The 18,560-nt window shown below is 53.0% G+C and overlaps 1 protein-coding gene across 1 annotated transcript in view; it reads right to left on the reverse strand.

The window, feature by feature from the left end:
• Nucleotides 1-2,143: 2,143 nt before the first annotated feature.
• Nucleotides 2,144-18,560, reverse strand: part of MUC3A (mucin 3A, cell surface associated) — a 29,681-nt gene continuing 13,264 nt past the window's right edge. Inside the window, 1 exon segment of the mRNA XM_057315125.1 lies at nt 2,144-2,185. Within this exon segment, the coding sequence (XP_057171108.1) occupies nt 2,144-2,185 (42 nt within the window).

An 18,560-nucleotide genomic window follows, 5' to 3' on the forward strand; every position in this document is an offset into this window, starting at 1 on the left:
CTTGCCCCTGGGAGGCCATCCTGGGAGGTTCTCAAGGGAGTGAGAACCTGAGGCTGGCAGTTTGGTTCCTGCCTTTTCCCCTCCCTCTCTCTCTAGGGACAGGCTAGTGGCAGAGGGAACTCCTGAAGGGTCTGACCGGGACGCCCTGTCAGCCTCTGCCGACCTGAGCCAAGTTCCCATGGCCATGGAACCCCTGGAGGGCCCAACCCTTGTCCTTGAGGGGAAGACACTGAGGAAGAACTGAGTTGCCCCGTGGCGCACAGCTGTTTCACTACAGGATTAGAATCTGGGGCTCCCAAAACCCCATCTCGTACCCATCCGGGTACAGCAGTGGCCCTTTTCCTGGTTCTGGGACACCTGACAGCCCTGGGACATCCTCAGGGCACAAGGCAGGGGTGGGGTGATGCAGAAATGGCGAAGATGAGAGTGAGAGCAGAGACTTCAGGCATTTGTCCCTGTCATGAAAGAAGGCCTGGGCATTTGGTGGGAGGTGACCAGGGGGTTGGAGGGGCCCAACCACGGGGTAAGGACAGACCCTAACATCGGCCGAGCATCTGCCGTATGCCAGGGGCCGTGGCAAGGCTGGGCTCTTGTGCTCTTTTTAGAGAGGAAGCAGACTCAGAGAGACTACGCGCATGCACCCCAAAACTGCAGCTCTTCTCTCAGACGTAGCCGGGGAGGGAAGAAGAGGGTGAGGGGCACGAGGCTGAGCTCCAGGCAGAAGATACCCTACCTGCACCCCCCAGGAAGCAGCACTCCCTCGGGCCTGGGCAGACCCGGGAGAGGAGGTGAAGCCAGACTTCACTCACCGTGGCCGGCAGCAGCATGGCGGGACAGCAGCAGGATGACAAGGGGCAGCAGGCAGAGCGCCCCGATCGCCGGTCTCGACATGGGAGCTCGGAGGGCAGCGCACCTGCTGTCACCCGCCAGAATGGGCAAAATGATCGCCAGCCAAGGAGCCGCAGTAATAAATGGGCACCAGAGCCCTTTGATCCCTGAGACTCTGGAGAACTGGGACCAACCCACCTGAGTCAGTGTGTGAGCTTCTCTCATGACGGGGCGAGGGGGGGTGCGGATTTCATTTCAGGCCAAAGGGCAGAGGGAGGGGAGCCCTTCCCTCTCCAGGCAGCACACAAGCATGTGGGCCATCGGATTTTTCACCCCAACAGAGGGGCAGGCACACGGGCCTGAAACAGCCTGGGAAACTGGAGAAGACCCGTGGAGGGAGGCAGGGGATGGAGGAGAAGAGGTTGGAGCTGAACCCCAGAGGAGAAGAGCGCCCATTGTTCCACTCCGACCCCCACCCCCCAGGTATGGACATTCCTCCTCCCTTCTTCTCAAGCTCTCTTACTGGCCCTGTGTGCACCCCACCAGCATGCAAATCGTGGCCACACCTGGGCCAGGGCCCAGCTCCGGGATGGCCGCATTCTTGGATCTCTCGGTCCAGAGATCTGAGTTCACAGGTGGGCACAAGCTTCCATGGCCATCCAGAGTGACCTTGCCGCTGCCCAAGGTCAGCAAAGCCAGGTGCTCACTCTTTTGCCTTTTGTGGACCCCCCACTTCTCATGCCTTGGGCCTGAGACCCCCAATGTCTGATCCCAGGCTCGTCTGCCACAGCGACCTCAGGCAGGGTGGGCCTGAGCCTGCGCCGGCCTGGGGTAGAGAGGGTCCATGCTCCGTGCTCGACATGTGGTCGCAGGAAGGGGCTGAGAGTGGCAAGAGTCCCGTGCCCAGATCTGGCATCTAACCCTGGGAGGAGTGCTCTCCCCAGGAAGGGCTCCCTGGCCCCAGCTAGGAAGGCAGGCCCCCACAGGGGAGAGAGAAACCACTCACAGCTCTCTACTTGAAGCCTTGCTCCTTTTTTTGGGAGGCAAATTCCAGAGTGGGGAATCACTGGAGCGAACAAAATGTCCGGGTGTCTGGGCGGCCCCAGGGCTCCTGGATGGAGGTTGAGGGAGGAGAGGGGGCCTCACAGCAAGGGCCAGGCCAAGCCCACCAGCTCTGAGCAGAACCACCTTGGGCCCTGACGTCTGTTTCCTTTTAACCAAGGGGGTCGGTGGGGGAGTAGCACTGCGGTGGGCTGTCCGTCCGCCCCTGTCTTGTTGTCCAAGTCTGGAGGAGGGGCAGAAGCCCCTGCCTCGCTCACTGAGCAGCTGTCACCACCCTGGGCCTCTGGATGTGGAGCTGGGGTGGGAGAGAGGAGATGAGGCCACAGGCCCTTCAGCAACAGCCATATCCAGGGGAAGTTAGCTGTCTCTAGACCAAGGGTGCGGCCCCAGGGTGGTGGGCGGCGGGTGGGGGGGAGGAAACAGCTCCTAGCTGGGGACGGGCCCCTGAGTCACTTCTGTGGTAGGGTCAGTGTTCTCCAGGGAGAGCTGGAAGTGGCCGTAGATGTTTTCAAGGCTGAAAGGCTCGTCCTTCAGATTTTCACCTGCAGAAAGAGGGGCCAGGCTGAGTGAGCCTGGGGGAGGCTGGAGAGACACAGAGGGGGTCCTTTTCCAGTAAAAGGGACAAGTTTGAAGAGTCAGCCCCATATTTTCCCTAAAGTATCTCCCACTGCCCATCCATCGTCCCACCACCGCGGCCAGTCTATGAGGTGGCCCTGGAGCGCCTGGGGCTGGCCCAAGGTGACAAGAGGACAGGAGGCAACCACAGCCCCCTGACATGCTTCGGGGTCAAAAGTCATGGCCAAGGGCAGGCTTGGGGTGACCTGGGCGAGGGTGGAACTGGAGGAAGGCACTGCTCAGGGGTCACCAGCACACACTCCCTCACAGCAACGGGAACCACAGCAAGCAGAAACTGTGCCGGAATCTTCTGTTGGAGCTGGGTTTTCAGCAGCCATTTTCCCAGTCCTGCACATTCCTCCCTCCTCAGCCTCCATGACCATTTCTTCTCTGCCTCCTCCAAGGTCTTCCGGGGACTCTGCCCTACACCCTGCTCCCTCCCAGCCTGCATGCTCCCTGATGACTCCCAGCGGGGTCCAGACAGGCCAGAGCTGGGGGCACCTCCCGCTCCGCCCTCCGCCATCCCCCAGCCTTCAACCTGCTGCCTCTCCCCCCACCAGGCAGTGCCCCCATCCGGGCCTCCTAATGTGTCCTCCCATCACAGCCCACAGAGACCTCCACTACCTCCCTGGGACCTGTGTTCCTGGAAGCGGGAAGCACACGGCTTACTCACCAGCTCGCAGCACGGCCCCTCTGCGATGTCCCCTCTGCAGTCTTTCAGGATCCCACCCCACCCTGCCTGGGCCGGGCACCCTTCTGTGCCCCTGGAGCCCAGGGCGTGGTCCTGTCCTCCCACTAACTGTGTGCATCTGATGCTCTCCCAGGGGCTGGTCTCTGGGGGCAGGATCCGGCTCTCAGCCATGCCTGTAGCCCTTCCTTGGTGATTGTCAGGAGGAACTGGTAGGGCAGGACCTGCCCAGGGGCAGGGAGGGCGGGGGACAGAGATCGTTCATCTCGTGCGGTGAGATATCAGAGCAGATGTGACATGGTTTTCCACGGCAGCTGGGAAACAGAAGAACGTACGGGAGGCTCTATGGAGGGGCAGTGTTTGAACCAGATCTTGGAAACAGAGCGGGATTGGGACGTGCAGAGCCCCCAGCGAGGGGAACCTTCCAGACAGTGGTACAGTCTGGCACGCAGGAGGGACACGGTGAGCATGGGCCACGCGCAGACGGGAGTGATAGAGAGGAGCTGAGAAAAGACGAGGCCTGGCAGGGGCTGGCTGCAGAGGAGGGGCAGAGCCTGGCAGCCCAGCACACACAAAACCAGCTGGCACCCACAGCCATGCTGAGTCTGGCCGCAGCATCTTCTCAGCCTTTCTCTACCCACCAGCCTGCCCCTGGTGAGGAGTACCTTCCCAGACGCCTGTGTTCTGGAAGCTGCCAGAACATCTTCTCCGTGCCACTCTTGAGACAAATTGTATTCTTGCCTGCCAACAGAAACGCCAAGAACAGCTGGGGGCAGGGAGGTGGGGGAGGGGGCCTAGAGGGCCCTGACCCTTGGCTCCTGGAAAGGGCTGTCACAGCCAAGCCCTGCGTCAGGGAGCGGCCTGTCCCCAGGACAATAGCAGAAAACAAAACAACATCACTCTGACCTGCCTGCCCTTCCCTCAGTGCGCCTCCTTTCCCTTATCTGTGAGACGGGAGCGCTGGACCAGGGCCAGGTGAACTCCCTCAGACCGCCGTGCTCTGCCCATTTCTCCTCCACCTTCTCGGGCAGATTTTCCCCCCATTTTACAGCTGGGAGAGCGATGCCGGACAGCTCAGCCCCAGTGTCCTGGTGCAACAATGTGGCTCTGCGGCAGCCGAAGGGATACACCAGGTAATGTCGTTACAGAATCCAATTTCAGGACGCAAGTTTTTTGGATGCGTTTCCCTGCCGAACAGATCAGATCAGCTCAGCAGGCTGCCTTCTGCTGTTACCGAGCTGAGAGGGGCTGGGTTGCCTTCAGGCCTCCGAATGTTGAGCTGGAAGGAGCAGAGCCTTGGGCTGTTCCAACTGCCGTCCCCATCCCTGGGCCCCGCCCCAGAAGCTCGCCTGCGCGGTTTTCTCCGGGATCGGCAGAGGGAGACGGTGAGGACCACCGCCGTGACTACCAGCAGTGCTCCCACAGTCCCTCGCGTACACCAGGCTCTTGCCGGTGCTCAAGGCACAAGTCTCTCCCCAGTACCGCGTGTCTGAGGTCAGCCATCTGGGGACACACACAAGATCAGGCCAGTCCACTAGCAGCCCTCACACCCAGGCTCCCAAAAGAAACAAAAGCTGTCAAAGCACAGGAAACTGGCTCTTCCTCTAAGGGCAGGCGCTGGTTAGGAGGGACCCAGGTTAGGAGGCTCCCCAGCTCTTCAGGGGCAGGGAGGGGGTAGAGGACCCCCTCCTAGGGAGCAGGCTTCAGAATCTGAGCACTGGATGCCTTGTCCCAGACGCATGATGCCCACCCGTCTAATCTCGAGCTGGCACCTTGACTGGCCTGTTCCCGATTTTATATTTTATGCCTTACGCTCTCCCGAGCCTAGCGCCCCAGCTCCAGCTAGAGGTGATGATGGCACTGCGGCTAGCATATCGAAAGGAAAAGGAAAGACAGAGATAGAGATCCACAGATACAGAGTTGGAAATTGGTAACTGGCACTTTCTCGGGGAGGGGCTCGCTCAGTCCTAGGGTGCCCACGTCTCTAACCTGCACCTCCTCCCTCTGGTGGGGGCGAGGAGTGAAGGGACACCCAGGTAGAAGAAGGGGGGATGGTGGGAGAGGAGGCACCTTGTGAGCTCTGCCTGCTCCCTCTGCCCCCCCCCATCCCTGCTCCACGACTGTGGTGGAGAGTGCCATCCTACCAGCAGGGAGAGTGGGCACTGGCCTTAGAGGGGCTCGATGCTCACAGGCAGCAGGGCTGCTTCGTTGCAGCTGGCATCCATGCTCATGACAGTTCGGTTATAACTTCGTCCCCGAGGTGCCCTTGGTCACGCAGGCCAGCTTCCCACCCAGTCCCTCCACATAGTACAACTGAGCATAGTCCTTCGTGGGCTTCTGAGAGCACTGCTCTGGGGTGAAGGGTGGGCAGCAAGCATCAGCCTGGTTAAAACACCCCCAGCCTCCACATTTCCTGCCCACACTCTGCGCCCCAGCGCCCACCACTCCATGGAGCTACTTGCCCTGCAGGTCAAAGCCCAGCTCCACGGTCTTGCTCATGGTAGTGGCTTCCTCATCGCACAGAGGCGACGAGGCTGCTAAGTGTGGTGGAAAGGAACTAAACAGAAACACAGCCCTCTGCCCTACTTGGGTCTTGGCCCAGCCCTAGACACAGCTGGGCCTGCAAGCAGGCTCAGATGGGGGCTTTAGGGCTGGGGACAACTGGACCTGAGACTGGGAACCGCTGCTGGGGGCACGGCAGAGTCTGCGGAAGGCACCCAGGCCTGGCTTCTGGATCCCTATCCAGGGAGGCCTCTGGGGTTCCAGAAAAGAGGAGAGATGAAGGGTGGGGAGAGGCTGAGACCTCCCTACGGGACCCCTCCCATCCTTTTCCCACCACCGTCAAGGGGTTTTGGGTCGGCCTACCTCTGCAAGCTTCAGAATCACCAGACACCCTTTTGATCTCATTCATAATCTTGACCTTTACGATTTTAGTGAGGTTTTCAAATAGTTCCCGGAAATCTGAGGTGTAGTTGGCCTCCATGACGACGTCATGTTCCACCACAACACTGCCATTGCTAGAACCAGGACTTGATGATTCATCAGTCACCCTGGGCCACCCATCCTCCCAGAAAGTGGGGCCCACAAATGAGAGGGGTGATGAGAGACAATTAGCTGTGTGACCCAGAGGCAGGACAGACTAGAGACCTTCCCTCCAACAGTTCACACCCTAGAGGGAAGCTGCAGAGCCAAACAATCTAAGACTCCAAAATATCGGTGATCACAATAAACATCATTGGGTGAAATTCATTCCTAAAAATGGAAGGCTGTTGGGTGAAGATGTGGCGAGATTGAACCCTTGGGCACTGTTGGTGGGAATGTCAAATGGTACAGCCACAGCGGAAAACAGTGTGGCAGTTCCTCAAAAAATTAAAAATAGAATTACCATATGACCCAGCAATTCCACGTCTTGGTATTTATCCAAAAGAATTGAAAGCAGGGATTTGAAGATATATTTGTACACCCATGTTCATAGCAGCATTATTCACAATAGCTAAAAGGGGGAAGCAAACCAAGTGAGCTTCCATTGATGGAGGAACGGATAGACAAAACATGGTAAACGGTACAATGCAATGTTATTCAATCTTACAAAAGAAGCAAATTTTGACACACACTACAATGTGGATGAACCTTGAGGACATTGTGCTAAGTGAAAGAAGCCAGTCACAAAAGGACAAATACCGTGTGAGTGTTTACGTGCGTCCGAAAACGAAGTCCCTAGAGTTATCCAGTTCATAGAGACAGAACGTAGAATGGGAGTTGCCCAAGGTGGGTTGAGGGGGAATTGAGAGTTATTGTTTAAAGGGTACGGAGTTTCAGTTTGGGAAGATGAGAAAGTTCTGGAGATGGACTGCGGTGGTGGTTATGCAACAATGCGAATGTACTTGATATCCCTGAACTGTACACTCAAAATGATTCATTTGATGATTAATGGCTAACTTTATGTTATGGGTATTTTACCAAAATAAAAAATATTTTAAATTAAAAATTTTAAATTTTTTAATAGAGGCTGTTGGATTATACTTTGAAAACCAAATAAGCATGCTTTTAGAAATGAAGAAACATGAGGTCACTTTAGAGATATAAGATTCCAACCCAGGAGCTCCTTATTAGATGGCCAGTGGGGCACTGAGAGATCTTAAGACAAGGTCTGTCACCAGTCACAGCCATTGTGACAGAGAAGTCAGGAACAGGACACAGGAGGACAAAAACTAACAAAACCTTGTGCCAAAATGGAGACGGAAATAAGCACTGGTACTGGGCAGGGGTGAGAGTGGGGTAGAGGACGCTGAGCCATGGAACCCCATGGACCCCTGACAGTACGGATCTCCCTCTTTCCCTGGGGGGACAAGACACCCTCCAGGCTCCCTTCCCATGCTTCTGTCTACTTCTTGCCACTCTCCTTTGGGGGCCCTGCTTCTTCTCCTGATCCCTTAGATGCTGGTGCTTCCCATGCTTCTTTCCTGGGAAATGTTCGCCCCTGTGCTGTGACCATCCCCAGGCCATCTGGTCCACTCTCAGGGCTTCCAGCGACTTCTATCCAAGGACACCAACACCAGTGTCTGTGCTGAAGATACTTTTTTTTTCTTTTAAGATTTTTTATTTATTTATTCGACAGAGATAGAGACAGCCAACGAGAGAGGAAACACAAGCAGGGGGAGTGGGAGAGGAAGACGCAGGCTCATAGCGGAGGATCCTGATGTGGGGCTCGATCTCATTAACGCCGGGATCACGCCCTGAGCCGAAGGCAGAAGCTTAACCGCTGTGCCACCCAGGCGCCCCTGAAGATACTTTCTGTTACATATTCCACCACACGCCGCTCCGTTACTCAACCATTCAATGTGGCTGGGCCCCAGGCACTTGACACGCCACACGGCCCACTTATATCTTTTCCCCATCCCCCTCCTTCTTAACCTTCCTCATCTCAGCAAAGGGCACTTCACACCCCCAGCAGCCTAGAAATCTGGTGTCATTCCTCCTTCTTTCCAAACACCCATCGAATCCCTATGATCTGTTGGTCCTGCTTCCTAAAGACCTTTCACACTGGACTAATTTTCTCCTGCATTGTCACCTCTCTGGTCCAGGTCACTATAATCTCCGTCACCTGTCCACCCATTCTCAGTCCTGCAGCCAGACTGAGCTGTCTGAAGTGCAAATCAGATACCTTCCCACGTGAGCCAAAACTACTGATGCTTAAAGATTAAGCAGCTTGGTACAAGTCATCTTTCCACCTCCTCTCCCACCATGAGTTCAAGCTGCCAACTGTTCTTCATGTTCCTTAATCTACCCTCCTCTCTTTCACCTCTAGGCTCTTCATCATCAATTCCATCCACCTTGCTTGTTCCTCCTCATGATTCAAGCCTCAGTTTAGCTGTCATTCCTTCCAGAAAGATTTCCCTCCACCTCACCAGCTTGCACTCAACCTCTCCCATTGCACCCTGTGTGTCTCTTACCATTAATTCTCACCATATTGCACAGCCCTTTTGCTGTGTTCTGCCACTCTTTGCTCCATGAAGACCAGGACCACTGTGTTCCCTGCACCTAGCACAGGGTAGGCTTTCAGTACAAGCTTGTTGAATGGATGAAGGATAAATTAATGAATAAATGAATGGATCAGAACCTTCTGGTGTTGCCTCTGGGCTAGGGTATCCTCTGGTCCAGCTAGGTACTGATATTCATTCAAGATGGGAGAAGACAAGAGAGCAGAGAGAGGGGGGCTTCCCATAGTCTATAAATCTGATCTCCCCTCATTCTCACAACAGTCTCTTAATGATCCCGCCTCTGTACTGAGGAAAGTCTTTGCCCATGTAAGTTTTATCCATCTGAAAGAAATGAGGCAGCTGAGCTCATACAGGTCTGGGGCATGCAAAAGCCCCTGTTCCCTGTCTCAGAGGTAGCCCCAGGGCCGCCTTCCCCCAGGGAACCCATGGAATTAGCTCATAGAAAAGAAGGAAGGAAAAGTATAGGGATGCTCCCTTCCCCAGGATGTGGGTGAGGTGGGCTCCAGAGGATCCCCTCCCAGGACTTGGGAAGACTGAAGGGATCCATGGGCTGAGAAACTCCAAAGTCAGTCAGAATGAGCCCCTGTATCCCCTATGACACTGGACATCCACATTGGAGAATCTGGGATTTTCCTGCTCTTACCTGACTCTTGAATAATTGAGTGAAGTTCCAGTATACCGGGGAGGATATGTTATTCAGGTCTTTTGTGAAATTCCTATTAGTCACTTTCACTGTCACAATTAAAGTGGCATTGACTTTTTCCGGGATTTCTGTGGGAATAGCCACATTACGCATGAGATAACCACCTCCCAATAATGTCTTCTGGGATTGGTTAATTCTCCACCTGCTGGTCTCATGGAGGCAGAGAAAGTGGGCAGGAGGGTGGATGGAAATTCAAGAGGCAAGTAGGAGTCACTGAAACTTCTGCCCCTTGTCTCTGAACACCATGAGGAGCTAGTGGTCAGGATTATGACCCAGAGAGAGCTAAGTGGAGGGCTCCAGAAAGGGCTGGGTTGGAAACATCTTGATCTGAGGGGCAGAGGAGCTAGTGAAAAGAGCCCTGAAGAAGGAATCAGAAGGTCCATGTTCTACCTAGGCATTTGGGCCTAGGTAAATATCATATTTTCTCCTCCACCTGCACGATGAGGTAGTGGTAGCAGATAATCCCTCCAGCGCTGCCGTCCTATTTAAGTGGTTAGGAAGTATAGGGACAATATGCAGGTCTCAGCAAAGTTCATTACCTAGGAGGAAGGAGTCCACAAGGGACTTGCACTGGTAACCAGAGAAGCCTTGGGCACAAACACACTCTTTTCCATTCCAGCTGGTCCCATTCTGACACTGCCCTGTGAAGGGGTAGAATTCACATCAGTCGCCATGGAAGCCCAAGGGACAGAAATACTGGCTCCCATTCCAGTTTCCATCATTCAGGCACTGCACTGAAAGAGGAGGATGGGACCCTCTGCCACCACCTCAAGCCCCAGAGGGGGAGAGGAGGAGGGACAATGAGGAAGAAGGAAACAAGAGATGAGAGGGGATGAGCAAAGAAAACAAAAGCCCTACAAATCAAAAAAGAAAAGAAAAGAAAAGAAAAAACAATTTCTATCCATGTGGATGATATTCACTGACCAGAAGGCACTGGAAGGGTGAAGCAAGACCACGAAGAGGTCAAATCAAAGCTGATTAGCTGAGGAGAGAAGATGGACAGGAGAGGCACACAGAGTGACACATGAAAAGACTTACTTGGGGTCATAGTTGAAGACTGGGTCATCATCACAGTTGTGTGTGTGTAAATGAACAGAGGATGGAGAGTTGAAGAGGTAGTGAACCCAGGGACTGGAGCATGGGTAGAGCCAGGTGGAGTGGAGGACAGATGAGGAGAAAAACCAGAAGCAGTTGTAACGGCTGAAGAAGAGTCAGGGACTGGTCTGGAGGAGAAGCCAGGGATAGCTGAGGCTGAAGCAGCAGCCCCAGGGACTCTGGTTAGGGAACTGTTAGACGATATTGTTGTCTTTGGTGCCCCTGTGCTGCTTTGAAAGAGAGTAGATTCTCCCCTGAAGGTGGTAGCTGTCAGTCTGGAGATGACTCTAACTGTAGAGGAGAAAGTTAGAGCTGATGGGGAGGCAGGACTAGGGCTGTCCGAGGCAGAGGGGATGGAAGTAGAAATCATTGGTTTGGCAGAATCACTATTGGTGATGAAGAAAGTGGAATTCTCATCCAAGGTGGGGAGCATTTGTTCAGAGGTGGCTGGGGGTCAAGAGGAATGAATGGGGCTTGATGAAGATAATGGACTAAGATCTTCCATGGTTGGGGGGCATCAGATGAATCAGTTGTGTTGGAGAAATAGGTGGTAGTGGTACTACCACTGGCTTCGGCAGGGATGGTTGTGATGGTAGTGGAAGGCAACAAGCTAGAATTTGATGAGGGTGCAGGACCCCCAGGAGGAGTGGTAGAGGAGCTATCAACAGAAACTATAGAACCAGACAAGGCAGAAATGGTGTAGACAGTTGGCTTTTCCATGAAAATTGTGGCTGTTTGTCCAGAGACCAAGGTGGTAGTGGGTGATTCACCAAAGCTTGGTGAGGAAACAAAACTTTCATTAACACTGGTGGAGGAGGTAAGCACTGAATCGGTGGAGTGAGACAAATCAGATATGGTTGTGGGGACAGTGGATCCTTCAGGAAGGGGCGTGCATGTTTGCCCAGAGACCAGAGTAGTGGAAATTAATTCATCAGGACCAGATGAGGCAGAAGGACTTGTATCATGAGTACCATAGAAGGTATTACATGGAATCATTGAATTTGAAAAATCTGAGAGGATTGTGGAGACAGTTGATTCCACAGTAAAGGATGTGGGTGTTTCTTGATATCCACCTGTGCAGGAAAAAGTTTCACCTGAACTTGAAGTAGAAGCAGAACTTGTGCTCTCTTTGGACAGAGTCATGTCCAAAATCACTGTAGGAATGGACAAATCAGGGTGCCTGTATAGACAGTAGACCCATCACTTAGATTTAAGGATGTAGGTTGGGGGACACCAGTGGTGGTAGAAAGGTGGCCAGAACCTGAACAAGAGGCAGAACTTCCTTCAAAGTTGGTAAAAGAAGTTTCAGAGGAAAGAAGTAGATTTGAGTAAATCAGAAACACTGGTATACACAACTGGCTCCTCTGTGAGAATCAGTGTGGTTCGTTCCGAGAGTAGACTTGGGTGAGAGAGGTCACTGGGGCTTGATGGGAAACCAGGACTTGTCTTGTCTGTGCTGTAGGAAGAGTGGAAAGATGTTGCTGTGGAAACCGGTGAGATTATTGTATTCAAGGTGGATCCTGGAGGAAAAGTTGTTTGGTCATCACCACCAGAAGTACTAAATGGTTCAGTAGACCTTGATGTGGACACAGAACTTCTATCATCTTTGGTGGTTACAGATGAGCCTATGGGTTGAGAAAAATCAGACAGGGCGCTATACGCAGTGGGTTTCCAGGGGACTGTACTGGAAGTTGTTCCTGAGACAGCTGGGCTGGGGGATGCCTCCCCAGGGCTCCATGGAGCCACAGAGCTCCCAGTGCCTATGCATGGGGAACCGGGGACGATGCTGTGGGCTCAGCTGAGGCGGGCACAGTGGCGAGGACGGTTGTCTGTCCTGCGAGAGTTGAGTCTGCTTGGCCAGGGACCAGAGTGGAGATAGAGAGCTCATCGGGGCTGGATGTGGAGGCAAGACTTGCATCATCTGTGCTGTGGGAGGAGCGGGTGGGAAACGCTGGTGTGGATGACTCGGAGGGGGCGGTGTAGAAAGTGGACCCTTCAGCAAAGGATGAGGTTGTTTGTCCACCAGCAGCATGGGTAGTAAAGGAGTCGGCAGTCCCAGATGTGGAAGCAGGAACTCCATCCGCTCTGCTAATGGTGCTATTTGAGGTAACTGTAGGTTTGGACAAATCAGGGGTGCCTGGGTACACAGTCGATCCTTCTGTGAGGCCGGAGTCTGTCTGAGTTGAGACAATAGGGGTGGTAGATAGATGACCAAGGCTTGAAGGGAATGCAGTATTCTCTTCCCAGGTGGACGAGGTCCCAGAGGAAACAGCTGATTTGGACAATCCAAGACTGGTTGTGAAGAGAGAAGTCAATTCAGTAAAAGTTGTCATCCTGTGACCAGTGTTCAGAGTTGTGGTAGAAAATCCACTGGGGCTCAAGGAATTGGAAGAACCTGTAGCATAAAATGAGACTGTAGAATTTGACGACAGTGAACCAGTGGTGGTGACAGTGGATTCCACAGAAGTGGATGTGGCCGAAGGGGGAGGGGGTAATTGGAAGTCGATGTGGATGCATCGAGGTGGTTGCAGCTGACCCTGTGGGTTTAAAAAAAATCAGAGATGATGCTGTGGTCTGTGAATCTGTCATTGAATTCAGTGACAATCTGTCCCGGATAGCTGGTCAACCTCTGATACTGAAACATAGCTTCTCTCCTCAGACATACAGGAAATATCAGAGGAACCTGTATATTTGGATAATTTACCAATGATGATGTAGACTTTTGTCCCTTCTGGAATATACTAGTTTGTCTAGAGGGCAAGGTGTCACTAGATGAGGTCACCTCCCTCCCTCAGCACTCTGGGTTGTGTTTATTTACTTGGGCACTCTGGCATCAATTTGAAAGGACATTTGTACTCACACAAATGCCCCAGGCACACTCCTTTTGCTCCTCACATTCTATGATTTGCAGACCACATAGTCACCTTGAGTCATCTGGCTGATACTTAGTCTGACAAGTCTCCCCCATCTCTTACGTGTGAGACCCCCCCCCAACTGCCATCCTAGCAGTTCTCACAGACCCAGGAGGAATAGGAGAGCTTTGGCACATTTCCATGGATAGTTCAACCCGTCTGTTCTCTCCAGACACACTTACTCAAGAGCCAGCCACACTACCACCTCTATCCGGCCACCCTGTGGCCCAGGTGAGCTCCTCCTACTCCTTGGCCCCATAGCCCACTCAATAGACCACAGTTGTCTGAGAATCAGAGTGCTGGGAATGTACCCTGCACCTGGAGGTCTCATTCTGTCACCTCGTCACCACTTAGAACGTGCGATTGCTTGCGTAGGACTCTATTCTCCCATGTAAGGCGGGACTATAATCCTGTCTCCTCTTTCCTGCCTATAAGATGAATAAAATCAAATATGAAAAGAATCTTTGGGACAATAGTGCCGTAAAGGTAGGGAGTATTAGGAATTCTACAGGCTGGTATGAGGGGACTTCCTTGAAAGGGCAGGGCATGTGGCTTCTCGTCCCTCCTGTCAGTACCCCACCTCTCCCCAAAGATGCCTTGGAGCTGCGTTTTTCTTACCTCTCATGAGGATGGACCTTTGCCACTGGCAGAAAGTACCATGGGGCCCTTCAGGGCAGAGTCACCCTCTGCCATTCCAGACACCCCCATTTTCACAAGGTCCTGACAGACGGTCACAGGGGGAGACCAGGAGCTGGTAAGGACTGGAAGCCAGGGAAAGCAGGGAGTGGACAATTAGTCGAGACGGGTCGTTCAAATCAACAGTTCTGGATCTTTAGTCTCGCAGACCGCCGTCGAGCATTTAGGGAACAGCACTATCAAATCACTGATCAGTGAGCTCGGGTCAGAGGGGTCATAATGCCTACGACTTTTGGAATTCTACGTTGATGAGAAAGATTGAAAAGATTGCTTGGCTGTTTTTTAAGTCAGTAGATATGTTTGTTTTGCCCAATCCTCTTGCCTGTGAGTTCGGTTTTGTCTAATTTGGGAGTAGAGGGGCAGAGCTGGGGAGGCTGCCAGGGTGGGGGACACCCTGAGTCGCAGCTATGAGGAGTTTCAGAGCGAGGCGGCACGCAGGGCTCGGGTCCACACAAAGCAGAGGTGGCCGGACTCGGAGTAAACCCAGGCCTGGCTGTAGGACCTCAGAGCCGCCTTCTTTCCTTTCCTCCTTCCCTTCAGTGATGGACCACTCGGCCCTCCTCGTCTCAGAGGGTGCCTCCTCCACTCACGTCTCTGAAGCCCCCTTTGTATCTCACCCGGAGGGGACCACAGCCCTCCCCTTCGCTATCTTCATGTGCCCACGGAAAAGCCACTTCTCAGCTCTGCCCCACCCTTGTCCTTGTAACTGCTGAGACCATGCTGGGCCCTGGGATGGCCGACCACTCGGCCCCCTGCCCTTGCTGGGGCTCCTGGCCCCCCCATTGCAAGGTGGGCGTGGTCGAGGTCCACATGAAGGGAGGTGGGAGCAACCCCAGAGGGGGGTGTGGGGAGGGAGGGAACAGCCAGAAAGTAATATCTGAGCTACCGTTTCCCCTTCTTTAAAAAGCGTTTTGTGGATTTAGGCATTATAAATTTTACTGGACTTTTTAAGTTATAAAAGTAGACTGTGCTTCTTGTGACAAATCAAACAATGAACAGATACATAAAGGCAGTTTATGGTCGTGTCTCTAACTGAATCACGAAGAATGAATAGGGGTGGGGAGGGCTGGCATTTATTGGCCGCCTATCAGCGTCCCATACCGACTAACCTTATCACAAGTGCAACTCAGCGGTTGTGTGGGGAACAGCCTACACCATCCCGACAGCCCCCTCCCCCGCCCAGAGTAGAGTCTCCGCGGCTGCAGGGACCCAGAGCAGGTGCTCAGTGAACACTTCTGAGCGGATGAGTGAATGAAGACTGAAAAGTCCACCAGACTCTTTTTCCTAATGTTTTAATGTTTTCCTGTGAGGCAGGCATTACTGTTTCTGTCTCACACGTTCACTGCAGTTCCGACGGTGAATTCTCTCCATGTTCAGGGTAGAGAGACAAGTGGGGCAGAGGGAAGGCTAGTGAAGCAGGTGTGAGGCCAGCTCTGGACTCGGCTGAGCGGCAGTGAAGAACGTCCAGAAAAGGCCATGGTCCCAACTGTGCCTTAGAAGCAGAGAGCCCTAAAAGAAGAAAAAGGAGGAGGGGGAGGGGGAGGGGGAGAGAGCCCTGGAGTGAAGGGGTAGCAAGGGTAGAGGCAGAGAGATTGAAGAGGACACCGCAGGGACATGGTGGGCCAACTGGGACCCCAACACAGGCTGGGACACTCACTGGAATGGACTCTGGGCATCCTGCTGTTTTTCATCTTTGTTCCTGGATTCGTATCACTTACGTCACTTAGTCGCCATTCAATCTGTCCTTAAAACATCCACATCCATGTTTTAAGGATGGCTTCGGCTGCCTCTCCGGACACACTGATGAGCTCCTGTCCACCTCACCCGGCTGCCCTTCCACCTATGGAATCTGTCGTATCCTTCAGGTTCCAAGATACCACCGCGCCCTATCTATCCTTCTCCTCGCTCCGGCTGCTCTGCCCGCTCACTGGCGAAGAGGGAGCCCCCAGGTAGAGGCTCCGCCGCACCTCCCAACCCTTTCTGCGCTCAAGGAGTGCACTCACTCCTGGAAGGGACGAGCAAACAGTGCCCCGAGCAGCGCCCCAGGTGAAGAGCTTCGGACCCCTCCAGGCCCAGGACTGGCAATGGTGTCCCCAAAGGACATGGCAGGGAGGTGAGGCTGTCCTTCCCAAAGTCGACCTCCAGGGTCAGGGATGCCCCCTAGAAGCTGAGCAAAGGAAAAGCACGGCCGCTCTCCAAGGAAAGAACCAACAAGCCTAGGAGAAGAGAAGAGTAAACAAACGTCACCAGTAAGCAAAGAAATTCAAAACAAAGCAAGACGCTATGTATGTTTACCCACCAGACTGCACCCCTCTGCGATACTACATGATAATGACGGCAGGTGGTGTGGGGCATTCGCGTGGGATGCCGGGGGACTACACCTGGTACCAGATTTCCAAAGGAGAATCTGAAAACACGCATCAGGGACCGTGGGCAGACTCACAGCATTCTTAATGATTCCATTTCTAGATGCGGAGTTTTTGTAAGTTTTCACGCAAGAATGTTTATTACGTCGTTATTTATTATAATGAGAAATAGGCTCAAAGTGTCCAAGAACAGAAGAGTAAGAGACTGGTTAGAGGACGGTGATCCCCCGCAGATGGAATATTGACCTGCCGCTAAAACAAACACTAACGAGGGGCGCCCGGGGGCTCAGTCAGTGAAGCGTCTGACTCCAGCTCAGGTCATGATCGCAGGGTCTCAAGCCCCGAACCAGGTACTGCGCTCAGCAGGGAGTCTGCTTGAGAGTCTCTCCCCCTGCCCCTCCCCCTGTTCACGCGCGCTCTCTCTCTCTCTAATGAATAAAGAAATCTTCAAAAAAAAATGTTGCCCATAGAATAAATCTAAACACATATTCGGAAATAGATGACAATTCTCACAACGTTGCTCTGAGCGGTTAAACGAAGTTTTCTTCCTTCCGCTTGCCTGTACTTTCTCAATGTTCTACAACAGCTATGCGTTCGTGTTAAACACATTTTTAAACACATATTTAAAACACACATGCCGTAAAAATAGAAGGTTAGGTGCGCCACAAACCTCAGAAGACGCAGAGAAAATCGCTCATGGCTAATGATTCCCAGGCTGGGATTCTCCACGCCCTCGTGGCCAAAATGCTTAAGGAAAATGATCTACAGTTGACCCTTGAATAACACGGGTTTGAACTGTGCGGGTCCGCCTGTACACGGAGTTTTTACAGGACAGCGCTGTAAACGTATTTTCTCTTCCTTATGATTTTCTTAATCACACTTTGTTTTTTCTAGCTTCACTTTACTGTAGGGATATGGGACAGAATACATGGGACAGCCAAAATACGTGTCATGTGACTGTTTACGTTCTCGGTAAGGGTTCCGGTCAACAGTAAGGCTATGAGTAGATAGTTTTGGGAGGAATCAAGAGTTATACGTGGATTTTCGACAGCACAGCGGTCGACGCCCCTAACCCCTGCGCTGTTCAAGGATCAACTGTGTTCGCCGGCGTTGTGGCCCCACAGTCATCATCAAAGACACCAGCTCTCCCTACCAAACAAGCACCATGTGCTACTTTCTTGCCCCGTTGATAGTTTTTATTGCTTCTTCACAATACGTGCATTTAGAATTTTCTTGAAAAGATAAGCATTGGAGTAAGGCAGCCAGTTTGCTGGACAAGTCTTCCATTTACTGGCATCCTTGGGGAAGCTCTAGAAAGCAAGTCCAGCACCGTGAGATGAAGCCGTTTCCTCCTGCCACCTCCAAAACACATTTGTGCTTGTGGCGAGCCCAGTCAGTGGGGTTTGAAGGCTGGAGTGTGGGTGGGGCCCAAGAGCCCCTCCAAGATCAGCCACCACACAACTGAAGGATCTCATGCGCTCCGTTTCTCCCTGGAAAATGGGGATCAGTGATGCCTGCCATGACCACACTGCTCACTCTAGAATATTCTACACGAGCAGCAGTGTGGGGGCCACTGGGATGTGCTCCGGCCCCCCAGTCCCTGGTGCACTTTCAGCCCTGCCACGCATGAGCTCAGTGGCTTGGGCCTGTCTCCTTTTCTGTAAGGCCATTCCCACCTGGCAGAGCGGGACGGAGCTGAGGCCAAGCCCATTGGCTCTCTCCCCTCCCCGCTGCACACACCTATCGCTATTCCAATTCTCTCCAGAGTTACGTATGGCCTTTTTGGTTCTGAATTGATCGAAGGCCATTGAGTATCTATTAATACTTCCTTCTGGGGGCATCTGGGTGGCTCAGTCGTTAAGCGTCTGCCTTCGGCTCAGGTCATGATCCTAGAGTCCTGGGATCGAGCCCGCATCAGGCTCCCTGCTCAGCGAGGAGCCTGCTTCTCCCTCTCCCTCTGCCCGCCTCTCCGCCTGCTTGTGCTCGCTCTCTCTGTGTCAAATAAAATCTTAAAAAGAAGAAAGAAAGAAAGAAAGAAAGAAAGAGAAAAAGAAGAAAGAAAGAAAGAAAGAAAGAAAGAGAAAAAGAAGAAAG

Source organism: Ursus arctos, unplaced genomic scaffold (assembly GCF_023065955.2).
Source record: "Ursus arctos isolate Adak ecotype North America unplaced genomic scaffold, UrsArc2.0 scaffold_2, whole genome shotgun sequence".
NCBI lineage: Eukaryota > Metazoa > Chordata > Mammalia > Carnivora > Ursidae > Ursus > Ursus arctos.